We start from the raw sequence: 24934 nt of genomic DNA, 5'->3' as shown, positions 1-24934 counted from the left end.
GACTCTTGATTTGTACTGAATGAATTTGGCAGCAGTGATTTTTTTTTTCTGCTGTCCTCACTGTCCTCTATAGTCTGTCCTTGTCCTGTTTGGTGGCTGATCCAAACCATACAGTGATGGATGAGCAAAGAACTGACTGTGTTATTGCAGAGCACAAATGTTTCAACAGCTTCTAAGACTGGTTGAACTTCCTGAGCTGGCAGAGGAAGTGGATGCTCTGCCAGGCCTTTTCTGATGATTGTGTCTCTATTGGGGGACCACTTCAGATCCTGGGAGACCGTGGATCCCAGACACCTGGAGGTTTCCATAGCAGACACTGTGCTGCTGTGCATGGAGAGGGGTTCCTCCTGAAGGCCACGGTCATTCCTACAGTTCTGAGCGTATTCACCTCGAGGTTACTCTGACTGCACCACAGAGCCACACTCACTGCCGTCCTAGATGAGTCTAAATGCTGTCATGTGATCTGCAAACTGTACTGTGTACAGGGAGAAGAGCAGAGGAGAGAGGACACACCCCTGGGGCGGATTGGTAAACCTGCAGTGAAACTCACTGAGGTCGTCCCACTGTGGTGGGATGGTCATGTCCCGGAGAGCGCTCTACACTGACGCAGCTGAAAACCAATTTTTCTGCTTTTCAGACAAAAACCAAATTTTGGGGCAGTCCTTTTCAGAACACGTACTCCACCTGTCTGAAGTTCCATCCATCCATCCGCTTCCGCTTATCCTTTTCAGGGTTGCGGGGGGCGCTGGAGCCTATCCCAGCTGTCATAGGACGAAAGGCGGGGTACACCCTGGACAGGTCGCCAGTCTGTCGCAGGGCCAACACACAGGGACAGACAACCATTCACACTCACATTCACTCGCACATTCACACCTAGTGGCAATTTGGATTATCCAATTAACCTATCCCCACAAGCTGCATGTCTTTGGACGGTGGGAGGAAGCCGGAGTACCCGGAGAGAACCCACGCAAACACGGGGAGAACATGCAAACTCCACACAGAAAGACCCCGGCCTGATGGTGGAATTGAACTCAGGACCTTCTTGCTGTGCGGCAACAGTGCTAACCACCATGCCACCGTGCTGCTCTGTCTGGTAACATGAGGCAGTACTGAAGTTATTTAGGTTAATTAATTAATTAACTAGGTTAATTTAATGTTACTTTAACTTACTTTGAATTAGGCACGTTTTAGCCACAATATCCAATTAACCTCCAACCCAGTGCTCTACATTAAAACCACCATCGATGTGTATACTACATTGACATGCACATTGTGATCATACTATATGGTGAATATCTCTTCTGTGTTAGAATATAAGAATCTCGTGTGATTTATTTTGTCCACTCTGACAGGGAAAGAAACTTCCTCCCAACATAGACGAGAATGCAGAGGAGGGAGATGTGTCTGACGAGGACAGTGCTGATGAAATGGAGGATGACTGTAAGCTGATCAATGGGGATGTATGTACCTATCTGGTATCTATTTGTTCAGTCTAGCAAAACAATTTGCGTCCTTTTGTCCAGCTGATGAAATGTGAGGTATGCTTGTATTTCTTGTTGCTAATGCTTCATGTCCCTCTCCCATTTTGCACTGGTTCCTTAATGATATCCAGATTCTGATCTGACTATATGTATAATTCATATTATTATGCAGAGTCTTACTCCCACATCTGAAATGTGTTACATCACTAACATGAATTATGTAATGTTATGTGTCGCTGCATCTTTGCTCCTTGTTTGAAATATGGGTTTCTGCATGATGGGTTTTTTCCCCCCGTCTGCTCAGACCTGGTTATTGTTATCAAAGTATTCTTACAAATGACATAATGCCTGTCAACCTCAATGAACACTCATAATATAATCCTGTCGTTACCTCCTAAGACCTGAACTCTTTCATGGCATGCATTTTTAATTTATCTTTGATATTTGAGCTGATTGGGACCTGATGAATGGAAAAACAAAGAATTACCAGATTTTTCTTTTTTTTTTTTTTTTACCTGATTTTTGTTTCTAAGAACAATGAGAGCCACATATGAGGATATTTGTTTAAAATTTCGATAGAACAGTAGCAGTATAATGTCCTCGAAAGTGGCTATCAGGCCCTTGTAGAGCAAAATTTAGTATTTTGGTCTAAATAACCCAAAATGTGATGTCCACATATGTGGACGCCAGGTCCTAGGAGGTTAAAGACAGTATATAAGAATGACATTTTACACCACATCTGGAATGGGTTATATCACTGACACAGTTGTGCTCTGTGTTATGTAACATGATGAAACCTGACCTTTGGACGGCCTCTGGAGGAATGCTGCTGTGCTTTCGCTTCCTGTTCTTTCTAATCAGACAAATAAGGCCATGATTCTCTGAAAACAGTATTTCTTATAAATCAGCAGTATAATGCATCATAAAACAGTGTAATGATTTCACAATCTTTAATCCAAGGCATAATGTGGTCTATATGATTAGAAGTATAAGGTGGCATAAGATAGTATAATAATCTCACAACTCTAGGATGTTGATTTAATCAGTTAAGTAGCAGCCTGGGTTGTTAACAAGTTTCAGCATGTGCTGATGGAATTAACAGCAGGTTAGTTTCATTAGAGGAGCAACAATGAGACCACCCTCTAAACAGGAATGGATGCACAGGTGGAGGCCACTCACATTCATTCTCTTCGTCTGTTCTGAACGTTTTTCACTACCTTTGCATTTGGCTAGGGTCAGTATCAATACTGGTAACATGAGGCAGTACCTGGACCGTACAGAGGTAGCACAGGTAGTCCGACTCCTCCAAGATAGAACTTCAGCATGTGCCATTCCCAGAAGTTTTCCTTTATCTGCCAGCACAGTCTCAAGACCATGGAGGAGATTCCAGGAGACAGGCAGCTACTCGAGGCACTTGGACAGGGTCCTTAACCCTCAGCAGGAACAGAATCTGCTCCTTTATGCAAGGAGTCACAGGATCAGCACTCCAAGAGCTACAAACTGACTCCAGCAAGCTGCTGGTGGGAATGTCTCTGACAACACACCGTCCTCTAGTGCGCCCTGTGCTCACTGCTCGGCACTGTGGAAAATGATTGGCATTGTCTTGTGGTGGCAGGTCCACTGCTGGTGTCCTGTGCTTTGTACATGTGACAGATATGAAAGGGTCTGGAGAAGCTGTGGAGAACATTATGCTGCCTGTGACATCATTCAGCATGATCAGTTTGATAGTGGGTCAGTGGTGGTCTGGGGAGGCATATCCAATGGAGGGGCCCACAGACCTGTATAGGCTGGGCAACGACACCCTGCTTGTCACTAAGATGAAATCCTGGGACCTGTTAGACCCTACATTGGTGCAGTGGCCCCGGGTGCATGAACATCCTCGTGTGTTGAGAGTATGCAGACAGTTCCTGGTGGACGAAGGAATTGAATGGGCGTTTAACAGCCAGCATGTTCGGCTGACCTAAATTCAGTAGAACACCAGAACTGTTTTCAAAGTGAGCAGTGTTAATGATACTGATGTGTTACTGTGTTACCAATATTACTGATACCATGATGCTTAAAGGTTGTGACAGGGAAGAAAATGATACATAAAAACAAGAGCGCAAACAGCAACAAAAAGAGTGACCTTAAAAATATCATCCCAGACCTGTGTACTTTGAGGTCCTCTGGGAAAGTGTCACAAAATAAATTAATGTCCACATTACATATCCTGTAATTCATTACAGATGATATAAATCTATCTCAATAAGACAGTTTTAGAGTTGCTGACTTTTTCACCTGTTGTGTCACAGCTGAAATGAATCTGTTTAACTCCTCCTCCAGATGTCAGCTGACAGAAACCAAATAGAGAACATGGCCAAGAAGAAGCTTGACAACTTGATGAAGGAATCCAAGATCCGAGACAGAGAGGATCCAGACAGCTTTACCATCACAGCCCTCCCTCCTGCTGGGAAGACCATGGATAAAACTGGCAGTAAGGTAAACACAGAGAGCAAATATTTTGTCTCAGTATCCATTTCAACCACCCACAGAGGGCGCCATAGGGGTCGGGTGAAGTTTGTGCTTGGTGGCGGCCAAAGGCAGAGGCCCCGGCAGACTGATTACTAGCTTCCAAGTCTAGCGACTGGGACATGGAACGTCACCTCTCTGGTGGGGAAAGAGACTGAGCCTGAACCGAGCTGTTTGTGAGGTTGAGACGTAACGCCTAGATATTGGCTTGGGTTCTGGAACCAGCATTGTGGAGAGGGGCTGGACTCTGTCCCAGTCTGGGTTTGCCCTCGATGAGAGGCAGCGACTGGGGTGGGATACCAAGATTGGAGTTTTTGCCAGTGTCCAATAAGGTTCGCTCACTGCGCTTTTGGGTCAGGGAACGGGTACTGACTGTTCTCTGTACTTATGTGCAGAATAACCGGCTTTCTTGGAGTCCCTGGGTGGGGGTGCTCGAGGGTGCTCCACATGAAGACTCTGTTGTCCTACTCAAATATTTTAGCTCTCACATGAGTGGGGCACAATTGGGGGAACGCCCTTCTTGGCAATCCAAACTGTTCATAACGAACACCATGCTCGAACATAAGAGTGTACATAAGTCCTCGTGGCACCAGGACACCTTAGGTCACAGGACCACAGGACCTCCTTAATCCCATTGACATGTCTTCTTTAGAGAAACAGACTCATCCATCACTGGGGGCGAAGTCACTGAGGCAGTTGAACAACTTCATCAGGTGGCCTCCAGTTTTCACTGGTGTGGTTCACAGCTGAGTGTGAAGCGATGGGAAGAGAATCATCACCTCCAAGTCGCAGGCCATGGTCCTAAACCAGAAAAGGGTGGTTTAAGTATCTTGGGGTCTTGTGAGTGAGGGTGAGTGGGACATTGACAGACAGATTGGGGCTGCAGTGGCAGTGATGTAGTCGTTGCACTCGTCTGTTCTGGTGAAAAGAGAGCTGAGTGTAAAAGCAAAGCTCTCGATTTACTGGTCAATCCAAAGGGTGACTGGCCCCTCCCTTAGAGAGAGGGTGAGGAGGTATGCTGTCCGGGAGGGGCTCAGACTAGAGCCGCTCCACAACGAAAGGAGCCAGTTGAGGTGGTTTGGGCATCTGACAAGGATGCGTGCTGGGCACCATCCCACCAGGAGAAGCCCGGGGCAGACCCAGGACACACTGGAAAGATTATATTCAATGCAATTTTATTTATACAGCGCCAAATTACAACAGGAGTCACCTCAAGACTCTTTATACTGTAAGGTAAACCCCTTACAATAATACAGAGAAAACACCAACGATCATGTGACTCATATGCACTAAAAACAAGTTATTTAGTGCATATGGGACAATAATCTGTGTATGAATTGCACTCAAATTTTAAAAATCTATTGAATTTATGGACCCACAGACCAGTGAGTACAACAAAAAAGTGGATACACCAAACAACTAATAATTTCACTGTGTCTCATGTTTTCTGCTGATCTGGAAGTCCAAATGAGACGAGTAGGAAGAATACAACGTCGAACCGTGTAACACCTTCCAATAGGGTTGAAACTTTGTGGGAAACAAATTCCGAGGCAAGAGAACAATAATTTCATGTTTGTTAAAATAAGAAGGCTAAATCAAAATGATCTCCAAGTATAAAGTCATGATTGACATTAAGTTTGATTACACATAGCTTTTATTTTTCTGTGTTTCCTGTAGTTTGCGTGTGAGGTTGGGCACCACTGTGGGAGAAATCAGTGCTCTCCGACTTCACTGGCATATATGTAATAATTCATGTTTTCTTCCTTTAGAATCTTTGAGATGCACCTAAATTATCTCTCCATATCTATCGTGAGCCACAGTTTTGATGGATTTTTTTCATCTCTTTAAAGTTGAGATTGTGTTCCACATTTAAGTATTTGCCTTCCAGTATGAGGTGGAAATGTAGCTAGTGATACCTTTATTTTCTTTATTTCTTTAAAACATACATTACTCCTCTCTTGTCAGGGTAAACGTAAGGATGCGATGGACACAGCAGATGAGGCTTTTCCAAGCAGCAACAAGCGCTCAGGCCGCTCCTTCATAGAGAGCTTCTCTAAACGCAAGGTAAACTCTCCTGTTGTCTCATTCAGTTTTCTGCTTCTGTGAGGACGACAAACACTGACACTGTAGAACTGACCTGTTGACACAGAGTTTGCATTATTATGAGTTATTGCTTGGTTCAGGTGAAGACAGCATATTTAAGCATATTTAAATATAAGCACACTAATTAAGAGAGTTGCTTTTTGTTAATTAAAGTAGGATTCAATTAATCTATTAATGTCATCTTTATGTATTTGATATTGACTAGACTGCCACTCTTACAAAAGATGGTTAACCTGCATTCATTTATTTGCATCCTTTGTTGTGATGACTAAAAGACTTCTTTAAAATTAAGTTTATGTCTGTTATTATACATTTAATCAAAAGCGTCCATGATGGTTTAAAATGTCATCTTCTTGTCTTTTCAAAATGAAAGAAAAACTTTGAACAGTCTCGTGTGCTTCCTCACTCCTCACAGAAAAAGGCATCCAAGCTGAAGAAGGTCTCAAGCTTTGAAGACACAGACACAGACCAAGAAAGCACAAGTAGTGCTTCACGTGCCCTGCTGCATCACAACAAGTATGACACACCAACGCACCAGTGTTTCATTCAGACACACAGTCTCCATGCAGAAAGGTTAACAAAGAAGTGCTGTCAGTAAAAAGTTCAGACGGAACTTTTGAGTCTGTTATATATTCAGATCATATTTATTTTGTAACTGTGGGTATTGTGGAAAAATCTGATTATCAGACAAATCTGAAACTTACCAAATGTGGCAGCTTTCAAAGGGTCTGAACATTTTCAGAATGCTTCACTGTGCTGATCACATACAGGCATACCCACTGCAACACAGCAGTGCCGCCAGTCTCTAGTCTCATCAGGTTATTTTGACGAATGCTAAATCACCAGAAATATAAGCTTCATGTGAAACCATTGTGAGACTTTGCCTCACCCTGTCATGTGACCTATTGAGATCACCTGACGCAAGGTGTGAGTGGGCGTTAAGGCGTCTGGGAAGGATTTCAAAACTGGATTATAGATGGCAGACAGTTGGTGTCATAAGCTGTTCAAGGATGGTCATCCACAGTGGACATAGATGCTTCTTTCACTCCTCTTTCAGTCTTCTCTGTCCAAAATGTGAACATTGGATTCCTTTGACCTTTAGATGCAGATGGACAGCTGAGTTTTGTCCTGTTGAGGTGGCTCTTCTGTGTTGTGCTATGTGTTTATAGAGTAGCTGTTTGGTTTCTCCAGTGTAGAGGTCTGAGCACTCCTCGCTGCACAGCACACACTGTGTTGTTTACTTTGTGTTTGGGAGTTTTGTCTTTGGGATGAACCAGTTTGTGTCTGAGTGTGTGGCTGTTTGTCATTGTTCTGTGTGTCGTACTGTTTCTCCCTAGTTGCTTCTTTCCCACCACTGTACTAATTTGATGAAAACCCAATTAAGCCCAATGTTTTAAGAGCTTTCTTTACATGTGTGTGTTCCTTTTATTTCCCTTCTAGCTCTTTCTGACTGAGGGAACAGTTTTTCCCCTATGTTCAGGGTTCTGATGATTTTGTGTTCCAGAGGTTGGTGGGAGTCAAAGAGTTAGGTACTGGTCTCTGCGTGTTTGCTTCCAGTTAAAAAAAATAATTGAATCGTCTGATTATGTAGACGAGAGGTTATTTTGTTGAGAAGATCAAACACTTTATAAGGAAAAGTCCTGAAAATCTGTAATGCTGTACCACCATTTTCCTGCTCCTGCATATGAGCTGAAATCAGCTGATTGTAGTGTAAGTGTGCAGAAGCAAAAGCCACTCAGTCTGTGTGAGGTGTGTCTAACTGGTTCCCTTTGTCTTTCTTTTTAGTGGTCCAATATCCACAATTTTCTAGATAGAATTTTCACATTTTGTGTGATGTTAGATCAAAAACAGCTTGAGCTGATGTAATTTTGTTGAAAATCAGGTCAAGGTCATACCCAATGTAAAAAGAACTTTACGTTACTGACAATTTTTTATGGATTGTTCAAAACATATACCAGGCCTCGAGGGACACGAACACCTTGGTTGGCTAAGCGTTTGACTCTGACTGTCATGGCTGGTGCCCGTGTTCAAAGTTTAACTCAAAAAAAGAAACTATATCGAGTAAAATATCATAAGAAAGGGTGTAGAGAGGGGTGTACACCACACTTTCTACTTTTTCAATACAATGCCTAATACTAGCCTTTTGGGATATTACATCTTTGTGTGGATCTAAACAGACCGTAAGCAAGAACAGTCATTATTTACACACATGGACAGAGGTCCAAAAAATAAATGAATGAAACTACAGAAACACACTTTAGGTTTGAACCCTGTTCAGCTCTATCCTATGATGAAACATTTCTATCCTGATGGGAGTGGTCAGGGTGGCAGTGCATCGCCTGGAGGACCTGAGCGCCCACTAAAAGGTTTCAGCTCAAATGAACAACTGTGTTTTGCTGACACGTTCACCAACACTTGAATCAGCCACATCCCCTGAGACTTGGAGACTCAAAATCAACTCTGTGTGATGTTTTTTCCTTATCTTGCCAGCTGTTTCCACACATGTGTCACCTTTTGTCTTTTGTCTATTCTACAGAAAGAAGAAAACCATGAAGCTGTCCAGAGCTCTGTCAGATCTAGTCAAATACACGCGGTCTGTGGGTCTCTATGACATCGAAGCACAAGGTTAGCAAATGTATTTTCACTGCACAAAGCTTAGTTTATGGTGACAGTGCCCTATAAGTAGGGATGGGGAATTGATCATTATCAGCTATCGATTTGATTATTTATCAGTTCTCTTATCGATTCTTGTTGGCTCTGCTTTGAGAGTCAACCATTGCTAAGCAGCATGTCAAAGGGATTACATTTGTATAAATTCATTGCTTGCTGTGAGGTCAAATATCTGTGCATGTTGGAGGTAGTTCCACTCTGTTGTTGGTCCTTACTCAAAAAATGAATGCATTACACAGAACACCTTTCTTAAAAGTAATGCAGCATGTTACTTAATTGCTCCCAGAGAAAAGTAACTTATTACACTACTCAATACATTACTTTCCTGTGAAACTCTTCATTACTATTTAACAGTATAAAGCTATACGCTACAGTCCCACACACCGACACAAATCTCTATCCTAATGCTATTTTGTTGATAGCATGATGCAGAAATGAAAACCAGGGCAAAGTGATTCTACAGTAGAAACATGAACAGGTAGCAACTGAGGCTGCAGCCTAACTGCTCATCACTGCTGGTTTTACCAGTTGAAGTTGAAGGTCTGGCTGCTGGGCTGTGATCGGCAGCTTTAACATCACTCTTGGTTCTTGGCTAGCTTAGCCAAAGTTATATTAGCAGCATAATGCAGTTTCTTCTGTGCTCTATGCACTCGCATCCTTTGCGCAGTAAAAATAAAATAAATGTCCGTATGCACTCGGTGCACCATGTTGTGATTTTCCTCTTCCTGCACATGAACTGAAGTGTAAGTGGAACTGAGATCAAAAGGCAAGCAGTCTAACAATTCCAAGGAACTGAACCACTGGTTCTCTACAAAAACCAGTTCTCAGTTTCCCATCCCTAACTATAAGTGCAATGTACCTACTACTGCATTTTCTTTACTTGGAAAGTTTATGAGCCTCAGGAAGAAAACTGTGCTATCCTTGGCAGCTAACTGTGGCTGGCAGGTGTCATCTCTGAGTGAGACTAAAGCCCACCAGGTGATGCAGCAAAAAGCATCGTCCTTCATTCAGTTCAACCAGCGGCAGCTGTCCCGCATCTATCCTTCCTCGTACCGTGTGGACTCCTCCAACTTCAACCCTCAGCCCTTCTGGAATGCTGGGTGCCAGCTTGGTATGAATGTTGAAACTATATTCAGTATGGCCAAACATTTAGTGTAATAGCAGATTATGAGGGATGCTTTCAGTTTGTCATGACTAAACTAATGTAGGTGGTGCTCATGCCAATTGGTTTTCCCTCAGTGGTTGTTACCTAGCATATTAAAGGTTTCCAATCTATGAACAATGAAGTGAAATGCTTTGATTTCAGTTGCACTCAACTACCAGTCTGAAGGCCGGGTCCTCCAACTCAACAGAGCCAAATTCTATAGCAATGGCAACTGTGGCTACATCCTCAAACCGGCCTTCATGAGCGAAGGTATTTCACTAGTTTGTCATTTTTCAGTGTGTTATCAGTTTCATTGCCTTTCATTAGTTTTGATGCTTATTTTTGGTTAATGTGAGAGTGGAGGAAGATGGAGAAAGAGATATCATCCATAACTGTACAGGACATGTAGCAAGAAGAAGAATTAAAGAGGCTGTGCATCTTTCCATGTTTGTTTGTTTGTTTGTTTTTAACTGAGCAGGTCCCTAACTGCTTCTAATTTTTCAGTATTTAGTTTATTTAATGCTCTCCCTCTCCTCTACTGTTCTTTAGTTCACTTGAGTTTTCCAGTGTTTTGTGTAGAGAACCAGGTAGGCTCAGACTGGATGTGTGTGTCCTGCTTTTTATAATATCACAAAATAAAGTTTAAAAAATTCATAGTTGAAGTGGTTGACATTTGTCATTTTATTACAATAAGTGAAAAATCACAAGTAGAGTGTAATCATTTTACCCACTGCAGATGCCTTTAACCCCAACGTGGAAGACCCCATTCCTGGTCAGATGAAGAAACAGCTGGTGTTAAAGGTCATTAGTGGACAACAGCTGCCCAAACCCAAAGACTCAATGCTGGGAGACCGAGGAGAGGTAGGACCACAGACTAGATTTATAGGATTGAAGTTCCACGTTGAACTGAATGAATATGGGATAAATCTGTAATCATCCTTACAAGCAGCACCTCCTCAAAATGTCTTTTTGCAGAGAAGGCGCCTTACTTTTAGTCTGAATGATTTATGGGCAGGCCAATGTAAGCTATTTGCTGTTCTATGGGTATTTGTAGGGCTGGGTATCACCACTGATTTCTACAACTGATTCAAATTCACAAGGTTTCGATTCGATTTATAATCCTGATCATTTATCTTTTATATGTACTTCTAAATTAATGTTACGTCCCTCTGCAGCCCCTAATCTCTTCAGTGGGTTGAGCTGTTGCTAATTGACCACACCTGACCAGGTGTGGACAAAAGGATACCTGAGGCAGGCTTTCAGGAAGCCTCACTAGCCTTGCCTTGGTGGTACCAGCCATGTTAGCCAACCTGCTATGCATTTTAGGATTAAAACCTCTTCTCACCTACAATCTGGTGTTTGTCTCCTTATTTATGTTGCGGCTTTTGAGACGGGTCGTAACAATTAAAAATGTTAAATTTTAAACAATTTGACTGTTTTTTCTGCAATTACAAACTCAGTGTAAACTATCAATGTATAAAAACAAAGCTGACACTGTGAGACTTCATCAGAGGTGTGAGGATCACAGCAGATGCCTTTGTGTCAAAGTAACTGTGGATAAAAACAGAAAAGCATGAAGGAGATTTTCCTGGCCTGACATTTTATAGCAGATAACCTAAATTATTCTGCAGTAGATCAAAACTGAAGAAAACCATGAATCAGCATCTGAACATTACCTGAAGCTGCTGAAGTGAAGCAGAGCAAAGTTAGAGATGTTTGATTACAGACACAGCTGAGCAATCATTTGTAAAAGTTAAAGTTTCTTAGGTATTGAACAGCAGAAATGAGATTTCATGGTCCCAACTTTGTGGTAGCAATTTGGGGATGGCTCCCTCCTGTTCCAACATGACTGCACAAAGATATGTATGAGAGAGTTTGGGGTCGAAGAACTTCGTGGACCTGCACAGTCTTGACCTCAACCTGATAAAAACCTTTAATTAAAGCAGAGACTGCAAGTTAGGCCTGACCTCTGACTGCTGAAAGAATGGTCAAAATTGTAGATGTCTTAAAACTGTGCAATGTCTTTCTGACAGATCATTGATCCCTTTGTGGAAGTGGAGATCATTGGCCTCCCAGTGGATTGCTGCAAGGAACAGACTAGAGTGGTGGATGATAATGGTGGGTCTCCATTTAGTCATGAAATGTCAATTGTATTTAAATGGTGCATTTCAATTTCTCAAACTCAATGTGCTTGACACACAGAAGAAAACGACATAAAAACCGATGTAGGTTTACAATGAAAACAGATAAAATAAACTTTACAAAGAGATAAAATACATATAAATATATACAGCTAGAGTGATGCCGTCCATTGATTTCTGAAGTCTTGACTTCAGCACTTCTGCCAAGGGGCGGATCTGACTGAGAAACAGACTGCAAGCTTATTAGCTGATGACTGATGATTGACAAGTCGTTAGCCAATGAGTGTGTGGTTTCATACTACAGGTAATCATCCATCTTAAACATGGTAAAAAAACAGTGTTTTCTCATTTAGTATGAGTCAGAACGAGTGGCTCAGCCTATAAACTCAGCCAAGAAGAAGTGTTTAAAGAGGTTAGGTCATGACTGGAAGTCTTTTTGCAACCACAGCTGTTTCCATCTGTTGGATTTTAGATAAAAACAAGTTTCCACATGACATCCCAACATGAAGCTGTTTATGGACTCCAACTGTTTTTACCTTTTAAACTCTGCAGAATTTTTTTTTTTTGTTTGCCTGTCCCGTTTGGCTCTTTTGCCATCAGAATTGTTGTCTAAAGGCAAAGAAAGATGAATCCAACGGATTTACTTTACCAAATTGACCATCCCAGCCTTGCCATAATGGTCCATTTGATTCACCTTTTATTGTTTATTTTATTTTCACTCTGCAGAATTTTCTGCTTCCTGAGCCTTTGATGCCATAAATGCAGTACATAGTTAAGTGTTTGGTTTAAATCTGATAAAGGTCAGACCTGTGTCCCAGCATTGCTAAACAGAAATGTTAACATTTGGGGCCCAGCTCTTTAACAGTTACCTGTGTTTTAAAGATGGGATTGAATTTATTTTGAAAGAGTGACCTTAGCCTCAGTATTGAAAGGTTTATGTGCTTTGAAAGACATCACCGTGGGTGTAAAGGTAACTGCAGTTCAGACATATTAAACTGAATGAACTCATTCATACAGCAGTTTGAAAATACAATATCACCACCTGAAATAATTACAGGAACACGTTCAGAAAGCTGAATGGGGATCTCATTAGACAGTTAATGGTGCTCAAGATTGCTTTTGTGACGCACACAGGCAAAAATTATATATATAAAAAACAACAGAGGAGCTTTGCTATCAGTGATGTAGTTTCTTGCTAATAGATGCTGGTTTTTTTTTTGTTTGTTCTTTTGGAACAGCTAACTAGTTTTTGCTGACCTCTAGTGGTGTGCAAAGCCATGTCAGGGTGAACTTGTAGGAGTAATGTCAGGAAATTCAACTAAACATGTCAGCTGAAAGCACCGTGCAAATGAAGCTTACTGCAAGTTCAACCTTGCAATTCCTGTGAAGCAGACGCTTCTTGCAGCTTCTAAAAGTAGTCGAGAGTTTTCTGTGGACACTCGCAGTCACGTCAATGTCCAGGTGTTTGCATGTAGACATCTGTGGTTTGTTGTTGTGCTTTGTACATATATAATATAATATAATATGGTGAATCTGTGTATATAGTTTGACAGCTTTCTGATATATACTTGAGGAGCCCAGCAAGACGAGACATGCACAGGCAGCACCAAAAACTCTCTCTCTCAAACACACCCTGAATAATTGATGAGTGCAAAGATAATTTGCTGCCCTGTCTCTATTACTCTTTTATATGCCCGTTTGCCAAAATGCTGTCCTCTTATCTGCCTTACTCTTATTGTGCTATCTATCATATTATTTCTCCTATCTGCTCTTCCTTTGCACTCACCTCCCACACATATCTCCCCTATCCCATCCCTTCTGCATCCCTATTTGGGATGGTTCTGTAGGTTTCAACCCGATGTGGGAGGAGACTTTGGTGTTCATGGTTCACATGCCCGAGCTGGCCCTGATTCGTTTCCTTGTGTGGGATCATGACCCAATTGGCCAGGACTTCATTGGCCAGCGTACCATTGCCTTTAACAGCATGATGCCAGGTAAGACATGGTGCTGCTTTTGGATGGCACTAACACTCGTTCAAGGTTTTCTGCTGTGTTTTAGTGATTATATACTTAAACAAGGAACTCAAACCGGAAACTCACTGTACAAACTCACTATACATCTACTATATATAACTAATTTGGTGCTCTTGATTCCGAGTCTCTGCTAACATCATGTCAATTGATAGTTTTGCTGCTGGTTGAGCTGGTATTTATTGGGTATTTGGCTACAGCTATTCCTTTGTGGCTGTTATATTTGAGTCCCTGATAAGGCAGCTGTCTCTGACATTTTTGTATGCAGGCTATCGCCATGTGTACTTGGAAGGAATGGAGGAAGCTTCCATCTTTGTTCATGTAGCTGTTAATGACGTCACTGGTAAGGTGGGTATTACTGCAGAAACCAGCTTAAAGTCTTGCTCACTTTGCTCTCAAACAGAAATGTTCATGAAAGCGTTGTGCACTGACAGCTTTTACAGATGTTCTTGTAATAAGATAAGATAACCTTTATTAGTCCCACACGTGGGAAATTTGTTTTGTCACAGCAGGAAGTGGACAGTGCAAAAGTTATGAAGCAAAAATTAGAATACAATAAGAATAAATACAGTACACAACTGTACAGAATAGAATAAAATGAATGAATATATATGAATAATGAATGAATAAAATGAATATACAGTAATGAATATACAATAAACTTTACCTTAGGTTATTTCACCAAAAACCAAATAATAATACCAAAATCTGTGTTTTGGTATTATTATTATTATTATTATTATTATTATTATTATTAGTACTACTACTACTACTACTACTACTACTAATAATAATAATAATAATAATAATAATAATAATAATTTAAATTGTTTTTAAACTGTTTTTCTACAAAAACTTCTTTTCATTTTCTTTTTGAAATATTGTTTGAAAATACAAAAATCCTAGAAACAAAACAAAACTTGTCAGTACTTATGATTAGGAGACTTTCTAATAGCAGAATATCCACTCCAATCTTAGCCACTCGTCCTTGCCTCCTTTTGTTTATTGCTTTGTGGTTATTTCAGCAAAAACTGAACTATGAACTATGTAACCTAGACCATATTCAGACATGTAAAATATATACATTATTATTGTTATTATTATTATTGTTATGCTTTTAAACTTCAGTGTAAATTTCAGTTTTCTGTTCATAAGAATATACTGACTGCACCTGTTTTTGCAGATCACACTAGCTTCAGTGTTATTCCTCATTCAGCCCATATTTTCGATGCCCTCAGCTATCAGTAGCTATTTAGTAAATGACCACTTTGTTGTCCACATTGTCCTTGTTTTGAAGTTGCCTTTCTTCGAGTTGCTGTGTGACTCCTGTTTGAAGCCACAGCCCACCTATTTTTTTCTCCTTTTATCATTCTCCTTTCTCATTTCCACTCTCTCCCCATGTCTGTTTGTGATTGCAGTGGACCTCTCTTTTATGAAATGCTCAACATAGAAGCAGACAATGTTTAGGAGTCCTGAAGCTGCCACTCAAAACTTGGGTGTAGTGAGATCCAGTCAGAATCTTGCATGAGCCACATACCCTGCATCATTCTCCTCAGTGCACACCCCCTCAAATTGTTCAACTGTCCATTAAATTAAAGTACTGAAAATTGTAAGGTGGTAGAATGCGATTGTTCTGGTCCCACTTTTTTTTTCCCCAGCCTCTGCAGTTTTTGGTCTAGGCAGTGAAATTCTTTCAGTATAGGTGTCTATGTACTAGACGTTCCAGAAACTTAAAGAAGCCCAGTTGCTTTCTTTCCAAGTTCTCTAAGAATGAATTGCTTTGCCAAGAACTCTTTCTACAATAGTCAAGATCCCGAAAAGATGAGGTGAGTTAGCCTGCTGACATGGTCTTTGTTCCTTTGGTTATACAGTACTGTCCTAGTAATTTGACTAGTCAGCAAATCCGTGGTCTACAAATGATCTTCACAAATTATGATCTCTAGGCTGGGACTGTTTTTGAATTTACAGCCATCTTGATGGAAGTTAATTTTAGTTAGTTTAGTCAGTTAAGACCCCAAGACACTGAGTTTCACAATCATCACGGCCACAGTGTCCTTCTTTTGTTCCAGTCATTGTAACCTTTGACCTTCTGTTTTAGTGAAAACATCCATGCAGTGTTGAGAAGGTTTTTGTTCAACTTTGCCAGTTACCTTCAAGCATGTGTACATGTAACTGATATTTTGCTACAGGATCTTCAGCTGGTTGCTTAAAATGTCTAACACTTTGAATCCAAGTGGATTTCAAAGCTAGTCAGCATGGTTGCAGCTGGATGATCATGTCAGTGTGATCTATGAGAGATCAGTCACACATGTGCGTTTCTGTAGGAAATGTGGATTTAATTTACTTTCCTTATTTTAAGCATGCTCATTATACTAATCCTATGTATGTACTACTGCAGTAAATTCATTGGGTGCAATGAATTTAGTGTAATTTGGCAGATTGTTTTCAATATCTTCAACTTATTTGGGAATTGTGTTTGGCAATGATGTCCTGTTGTGTTTTTGTCAGGCAAGAGCAGCCAGCGGCATAAAAGGGTTGTTTCACAGAAACCCAAAGCAGGCTTCCCTGGACAGTCACACTGCTGTACAGCACAGCCGTAAGAACCCGTTTGGGGCCCACCTCCTGCGCCGCACAGCCAGTGCACCTACCAAAGGTCAACCCAAAATCAAGAAAGGTTTACCAGACATTGCAATTGACACCAAAGACTACAGCTCAGAGGGAGCTAGTGAGGAACGAGAGTCCGGGGAGGGAGAAAAGGCTTCTGCTGCTACCTCTCAGCACCACAATGGGGATTCACTGGCACCCCAACAAACCAAGGGACCGTGGAACCATTCCGACACAAATTTTCATCCCGAGGAAGGTAAAGGTAAGCGCTCGTTCTACACTCAGCGACGACCAATGAGTGAACCTCTCAAGCGCGCCATTCGGCTGGACACGAAGCCAAATGTGTTTGCACGTTTCGCTGTTAGCAGCTCGGGCAGTGTGGGGATGTCCTCCAACTGCATCACATGTGTGACTGGCTCAAGGGGGAGCCCAGAGGCTGAAAGAGAGGGTCAGGTTGAGCAAAAGTCCAAGGTGACAGATGGGGAGAGACCAAAGAAAAGTAACCACTCTTCCTCATCAAAGAGACAAGTCCAGTCAGAACCTGATGCCATGCCCCGGTCCCTAGGTGCCCAGCCCAACGTACAGCAGGTTCCTCCCACACCCAAGACTTGTATGGAGGCCCAATTTCAGTACTCGCCCATGCCATTCCCCAGATCTAAGTTCAGACAAACACTTGGTGCCCAGTATATCCACAATCGACCTGGTACGTCACAGAGGTACACCCGTTCCTGCAGCATTCCCCGCAGACGATCCTCCAATGCTGTTACACCAGCACCAAGCCTCGCACCAGACTGCAGGAGCACTCACTGTTGGCAGCAGGCGACACCACCCAACTATGGTGCTGTTTATGGCTCTGTACTCACTAAACTGACATACAGTGACATGAATTCAGGTCTCTTGCTCAGTGACAGTAGTAGCTGCCAGAGCTTTGGCAGTCTGAGCAGTTTGGAGTCTCTTCCTACGCTGCCCCCTTGTTCTATTCTTGACACCCGGAAGAGGGCTGTGGGTACCCTTCAAAGAGAGATGAATGCCCTGTTTGCTCAGAAAATGGAAGAGTTGCGCCATAAGTCTCCAATGTTCTTTGCTGGTAAGATGTATCTGAGGCAGATGTAGAACTCACCAGGTAGATGGTGTGCTGTAGCAGTATTAGTAGCACGTGCTGTCAGCTTTCCCTTTTGCCGTTAGTTAGATCTGTGTTGTGCAACATGCCTCTGATAAAATGAAGTCAAATCCAACCCTATCAATCGTTTCTTAGAGTTCAGTAGCTTTCATCAAAGCCTCATGATTGAAATTGTTTCAAATTTGCTTATGTCGTTAAAATCCTCTTACTTTACCCACATGCTTGACAGATGAGAAAAATGGTAAGTTTTTGTCTAGAAACAATAGTAATCATTCAATTTGAACAAAGTACAAAAAAACTCAAACTAGACTCTTTTAATTTGTCAAGCAGGTGCTTGTCCTAAACTGTTTTTAGAGAATAATTCAGGGGTATTAAAGCATTTAGTTCAGTTCAAAACATTTCTAAAGATAAGGCAAAATGTGGTAGTAGATCTATTAATTACATAAAATTGCTCTGTAGGATGCTTTGGTTAATGTTTGAAAGGTTAGCTTTAGCAAAGTCTTCATAAAAGTTTAAAAAGATCACTTTTCATGATTTTCAACTACTGTATTTTTTGCACTAAAAGGCGCACTTTAAAGCCTTTAATTTTCACAAAAATTGACAGTGCTCCTTATAATCCGGTGCACCTTATGTATGAATTCTGGTTGTGCTTACTGACCTAGAACCGATTTTATGTGCTACACGGTGCTCAAAACTCGACTTTGGTAAGCTACGAAGCCGCACCGCTTAACCCTCCGGTTACGTTCACCCCCACCCCTTACTTTAGTGTTCCCGGTCAGTTTTAACAGCTCTTGGGTTAACATAAGAAACATTTTTCACCACCAAATTCTGTTCAATGGGTGGGTCAATGGGTCGTTCAGCCTCGCGGAGTAATCTGGGTCCTAAACGCCGTCAGCCTCAGGTCCCAAAGTCAATCACTGATAGTTAAAAACTGTCTAAAATCTTTCATCTTTAATAAAATGATCAGCGTTGCTGCTTTACCAGGTGTAACAATTAAGTTTAACATCCAGGCATCCATGAAAACAGAATTTATTACATTTATGAAATTTAACAGAGTTAGAAGTTAGCAGGAAGTTAGCTCGCTAGCCTCCACCTAAACATGATATAGCATGTTCTGACTGAGAGATTTCTGAAACAAATTAAAACGTACAGCTCTGTTATCACTTCCAACATAAATGAAGACAGAAAACTAAACAGCAGTGACGTTTGTAGAGTTACTGAAGTTGGGCTAGGTGGTATATAATGATGTGCTACGTGATCGCTAGCGACACAGCTATGTTAGCATAACATAAAGACAGTGAAGCTGGAGGATGAACGTGAACTTTTTTCCAATCGATGAAAGTTAACGTGAGGGTTCCTGATGGTTAGGGACAAATGCAATCGCATGGCAGGATGCTGTAAATAAACCAAATAAACCAAACTTCAGTCAGGAGAACAACTGAGATAATCCATCCACAATACGAGGTTGGTGATTAATATACTGCAACAACATGGGAATAGAGCAGCTGTGATAGAATTCAACATTAATGAATCAATGATACGGAAGTGAAGGAAGCAAGAAGAATGAGATGAGTAAAGTTTGACTTAACTGACTGTTTTGTTTCATTTAATGCACCTTATAATCCAGTGCACGTTATGGTCTGAAAAATATGGTTTGTGTGGATGCGAAAGAAATTATTTTTTGATCGGGCAAGGATTGCCCACATCCATCTTAGAAAATGTTGTTCAAGGACATCTGGTGCTTCAGAGATGTGTTCTTCTATTTAAAATATAGAAATACAAAGAATTTGCCACCAGAACAACTATCCATGGAATGTTTCATGGGTATTTGTTTCGGATTCTGGATTTTGCATTGAATCTTATAAAACCCTTTACTTTACTTCACCATTGCATTTAATAGCAATCAACATATATTCAGCTTGAGTCCTGAAACCGAGAATATTTTAGGTACTTAATTGACAACCGCTGAGTCCTGCGAGTCACGAGGTACTGGTGTCCACACAATCCCCCTTTGAGCCACACATTACATTTTTTAGAGGAGTTGACTTCCTTATAAACACCAGCTGTTCTACCTAAACTGACTCCCCTTGAGCCCTTTGCAGTTCATCATGTGATTGCCATTGCTGTTTGATGAACCTTATGGGGGAAGCAAGTTTGTGTAGGGAGCTGAATTACAAGTTTTCTGGCCTGATTACAAGCTGACATCTGTTAAGTCATATGATGCTGGCAGATAAATCCTTTCTAGCAGCGTTATCTATTATCTTTCTTTTCAGTCTAACATGGAGAGAGATTTGTTCTGATATGGAGACCAGTTTTTGTGAGGATGTTTTTTCTTCTGTCCAAAAAGCTGTTTCCTTGCTTACAGTCTTTCTCTTCTCAGTTTGTCTAAATTACCCTTTTCCCTCTGTGTCCCTTTTTGCATGCTCTCTTTCCATCCTAGTGCAGAATTGAGAGGATGACCAAAGTCAGGTAAACTTTGTTAAATGCATGCAGCCTCTTAAATTCATCCATCACCAACTTTTCTCTTTCCCACCATAGTTGTTTGTTCTCATCCTGTTCTCAAAAATACTGTACCTCACCAATGCACCAATTCAGCTTCATCTGTGTTTAGGGGTTTAAATAGAGACTTGGTGTGGACAAGTGGAAAAGACAATTCATTAAACTAATGTCACAGGACCTGCATGATGTAGTACAAAAAACCCTTAAAAAATTTAAAATTTAAGTTGGTCTGTAATTATCATTTAAAAAAAAAAAGTGGCTAAAATATTTGAAAGTCCTTATATATTTCCTGGAGCTTTTAAGGTTATAGTGAAGTTGATGAGCATTAACATCAAGCTATGGGAAAGTGCTATTGAAGCTAGGTTAAGAGGAGAGGTGATCATCATATCTCTCCTATGGATCACGTTGAACTTATATGGCTGTAAGACCTAGATACCAATGGTGGTCTGGGATTGGAATATTTAATGCAATAGAGTCACTGCATTGGGGCGTGATTTGAGCAAAGGGTCCATGAGCACCCCAGGACGTAGGAATAAAGAGAGACCACCACCCCAGAGCCAAGCGCTCTTTTTCAGGTGTGCTACAGTAAGTCTAACACTCACAGTTTTCAGCTGAAATACACCACAGGGTGATCAGCCCTTTTTCCTGCTGCGACAAAACTACCCCCAGCCCTGTGTGCAAAGTGTCAGTCCTCAGAATAAACGGGAGGGAAGAAGTTAGGTCTGGAGCAGGGTTTCACATGAAACACCACCTGGCATTGCTGCATCCACAGGACCAAATCGGGGGCAACTTTCTGGGTGAGGTCTGTTAAGGGACTGGTCTGCTCCCCAAAGTTCGGGACGAACCAGCCAGCCCCAAAACTGCCTCACCTCCGTTTTGGTTTTGTTACAGACAGGATGCAATGACTGCTGGCCTCGCCATCTGAGGGCGCACCTGTCTGCCTCTCAGGTGGTAACCCTCATACAACTGCAAACATTTTCAGGTTGGCCATGAACCCCGAACCCCCACCTCAGCAGAGACTACATGACTGCAGCCACCTGCTGCACATGCTCTGCACAGATGTTACTGTGAATGATAACATCATCCAGGTAGGCGGCAGCTTATGCAGTGTGTTGCTGCATCACCTGGGCCAAGAAGAACTGGAATGTGGCCATGGCTCCATATACAACCGTATGGAGTAGAGAAGGCTGTTTTTTCCTTAGACTCTGGAGACAAGGGAATCTGCCAGTGGTGCTTGGTCAAATCAAGTATTGTGGAAAATTGAGCAGTTTGTCAACCTGGAGTATGGGATACGCATCAAACTGTGACACCACATTTACCTTGTGCTAGTCTACACAGAACTCTACAGAATCCTCTTTTCACCACAAGAACCAAGAGGTCATACCATCCACTGTATGGCTCTTATATTACTCCCATCTCCAGCATATCAGCCAATTCCTTCTGAAGTATTTGCCTTTGTTTGTAGGTAATTTGTAGGGCAGTGAACACATCGTCATGCCAGGGTGAGTTTCAGAATGAGAAACTCACCCTTTCTTAATTAGGTCCAACACTCCCCCTGGCTCCCTGCCAAATAGTTTAAAGGAATAACATCTTGTGGAGTCCTGGGATGATAGATGCTTGTCTGAATAGACTTAATGCCCAATAATTCAGCGCACCAGTGTTTGCCGCACTGGCCAATCAGTCTCCAGACACCTACATGATTCTGCTGTGGCATTGAAGATGTCCAGGAATGCAGATAATCTGTCTCCCATCTTGTCCAGCATGATAGCTTGTGCTGTGGGGAGCTGTGAGGGTGGACCCATATCAAGCCACCAGGTTGTCCAGAACCTGAGTTTCACACTTGGCCTGGACCTGCAGGTTCTCCAGCTGCTTAAGCTGCACTGCCTCCTACTGTCGGTGTATTGAAGCCAGTTCTACCACCACCTGAACCAATGTGTGCACCAGCTGCACGGGCTGTCGGTCCAACATCTTCACGTTGGGGAAAGTTGTGTGCCAATTTAGCAAATTGCTGCTACAGGAGCTGCACCATCACACACTGTGTCTTTGTTCAGTGTTTTCTCTTTTATTTTCACACAATTTATTTTGTACTGTTTGCTTTACATCACTGCCCGCCAGCTGTGGTCACTCTCCTCTTCTGCCAGTTCCATTTCTTGTACTGCATAGTAGTCCCACACATCATCCCTACTATTGTATAAATATGAGAGACATGGTTTGGCAACTACTGACAGAAGCGTCTCCCAGCCTTCCCTGGCAATGCCCCTGAACCCACCTCACTGCCCCTCCCCTGCAGTTAAGCCATACACCAATCCTGCCACCACAGCAATAGCACTAACAACAAGACAGGAGGCAGAGCTAGAGGAAGCAGAATGATCAGGAATAAGAATGAGTACATCAAAGGGATAGCTTAGGTTGACCAAGTTGGAGAGGACAGGTTGAGATGGTTTGGACATGTGCAGCAGAAGGATAGCAGATACTTTGGCCAAATTATGTTGTATATCAGGCTGCCAGGGGGGAGGAAAAGAAGAAGACCTCAGACAAGGTTCATGGGTGTAGTGGCAAATGTCATGCAGAGAGTTTGTTTGACAGAAGATGATGCTAGTGACATAATGAGATGGAGCCACTGTGGTGAACCGTAAAGGGAGCAGGCAAAAGAACAGTGCAAAAATTCAGGTCTTACACTGGGACGCCATTATTCTTGCTAGTGTTAGCTAATACTGAGATTGTAACTTTAGCTTTCTGTCATTTTACTGGCAACATTGAGAATAAGCCATTGTGCCACACAGCTAAGATACAACTGCCTGGTTATTGTTGTTTGACAACTTTAGTGCTTTAGGGCATGCTACTCATTTCTGAGCAGAAATGAGTAGCATGCCAGATTATTTCATCAGCTTCATGGTACTGACTTATGTATGATTTCAAAAGCATTTATTTTAGCCAATATTAAATTATGCAATATACAAATCATTAGCATGTCAATATCCAAGCTGATACCAAATACATCAGATCAAAAGATCTCCAGTTTTCAAATTGATTAGGTTTTATCGCCACTAGGTCAGTATTGTGATCAAGCTTATAGAGTTCCTTCTTTTTTTCGACAGATTGTTCTACAGTACACAGACCAGATGCCCCTCTTCCATTTCTTGCACTAAACCCCAGAAGACACCGAGAGCATTCGTTCTGTTCATCCTGCCTCCACTCAGGAAGAATATTCACATCGCTCCTCATTTACATCAGTACATTCAACACAGCACACCATTCCTTCAAATGGGATGGTACACAGTCCTATTGTGGTGAATGGAGATGCTATGAAACCTTCTACAGTTTCCAAAACCACATCCCTCTTCCTGGCAAACCCTGTTGAGAAAATGTTACTATCAGGATACAGTAAAGACCCCAAAACCAACAAAAACACTTATTTTTACATGGAGCACAAATCAAACCAAACCAGGACACTACAGCAGAAACAAAAAGTGATTCAAGAGTTAAAGTCTGATGACCAAGCAGAGCTACCTCCTCATGCAACCGTGTCGGCTAGAACTCCTGCAGTCCCTCCAGCTCAGATTAGGAGAGCTTCTTTTAGCCAAGTGCCATCTCACATTCCAATAAGAAGAACAAAAAGTGAGGGCCATGCTCGAGGAGATGTAACCTCAGCTAGGTTGGCTCAGTCAGCAGTACCAGAGATCTGTGCAGATGCTACCGTGAATGATTGTTTTTGGAGGAAACTGGAGGCAGGCAACCACCACGGCAGCATATCATCCTCCTCTAGTATCTGTTCAAGTGACACTGCCATTGAAATCTCTCTAACCTGGCCAGAAAGAGTCTCAACAGTCTATCTACAGCCAGCAATACCTGTGACGCTTCCTGGGCCAGCTGCTGTCACCCAGCGTTTGTCTGCGACGATGCAAGAGCAAGTCAAACCTCAATCTTTAGCAAAATGAGTGCCCCAAAGATCAGCTTAATCTCTGTCTTCTGCAGAACCACTGGTAGAGTGAGCCAGCAGAGTGAGTCAAAGGAGCCACACCTGGAGCCAGATCTTCATAGAGGAACTGAAGCAATCTTCATCACCTCCAGCTACATCCACAACAGCTACAGCTTCTTTGTCCAAAAAGCCTTGGAGATCTGACCTCTGATGACATATGGTGCAACTTTGATAGTAAGTACCACAGCATCATCTGCAGTTTCACTGTTAGGCAAACCAAAGACCAATTCCCAAATGGCAGCCCACAGAACTCAGCCAGTCACTTTACAGAACACTTACGGAAGCTGACTGATGTGGAGCCCCTGACTGCTGGAGATTTCGCTTCACGGGTCTAAAGAATTCCCAGAAGAGCAAGGTGATAAGACCCTGGTTCGAGGGACTGCCTCCAGGAGCCAAAGCAGAGTGTGGTACATTACAAACCGGGCCAGGGAGGCCCAGGAAAGACTGAAGCTTCAAAGTGTTCCAGTACAGAGGTGCAAGCTTTAGGCTTACTCTTAGCACTGGTAGTAGCCCCATTGAGGAGCTTGGAATCCCCGAAGGTGCTTGTTTCATGTCCCAGAGTCCTTGCAGATGCCCTGCACATGCCTCCCCTATACAATCCCAAACCTCCACCGACCCTGAAAACATTACAGTTTCTTTTTTGCTCAATCTCTAA

The 24934-nt window shown here is 42.2% G+C and overlaps 1 protein-coding gene across 1 annotated transcript in view; it reads left to right on the top strand.

Moving 5' to 3' along the window:
- Nucleotides 1–24934, top strand: part of plch2a (phospholipase C, eta 2a) — a 67120-nt gene extending 42186 nt beyond the window's left edge. Inside the window, 21 exon segments of the mRNA XM_085345580.1 lie at nt 1353–1460; nt 3210–3212; nt 3804–3959; nt 5955–6053; nt 6508–6608; nt 8629–8717; nt 9691–9873; nt 10069–10176; nt 10643–10767; nt 11940–12024; nt 13895–14041; nt 14346–14425; nt 16586–16943; nt 23399–23447; nt 23449–24098; nt 24101–24169; nt 24172–24258; nt 24261–24403; nt 24405–24608; nt 24610–24740; nt 24742–24934. Of these exon segments, the coding sequence (XP_085201706.1) occupies nt 1353–1460; nt 3210–3212; nt 3804–3959; nt 5955–6053; nt 6508–6608; nt 8629–8717; nt 9691–9873; nt 10069–10176; nt 10643–10767; nt 11940–12024; nt 13895–14041; nt 14346–14425; nt 16586–16943; nt 23399–23447; nt 23449–24098; nt 24101–24169; nt 24172–24258; nt 24261–24403; nt 24405–24608; nt 24610–24740; nt 24742–24934 (3168 nt within the window).

The sequence above is a fragment of the Diplotaxodon limnothrissa genome, linkage group LG20 (assembly GCF_057381915.1).
Source record: "Diplotaxodon limnothrissa isolate DT_005_m linkage group LG20, D_limnothrissa_male_GT1.1, whole genome shotgun sequence".
Taxonomy (NCBI): Eukaryota; Metazoa; Chordata; class Actinopteri; order Cichliformes; family Cichlidae; genus Diplotaxodon; species Diplotaxodon limnothrissa.
Note: the sequence above shows the minus strand (reverse complement) of the source record. Positions and strands in the feature narration are given on the sequence as shown.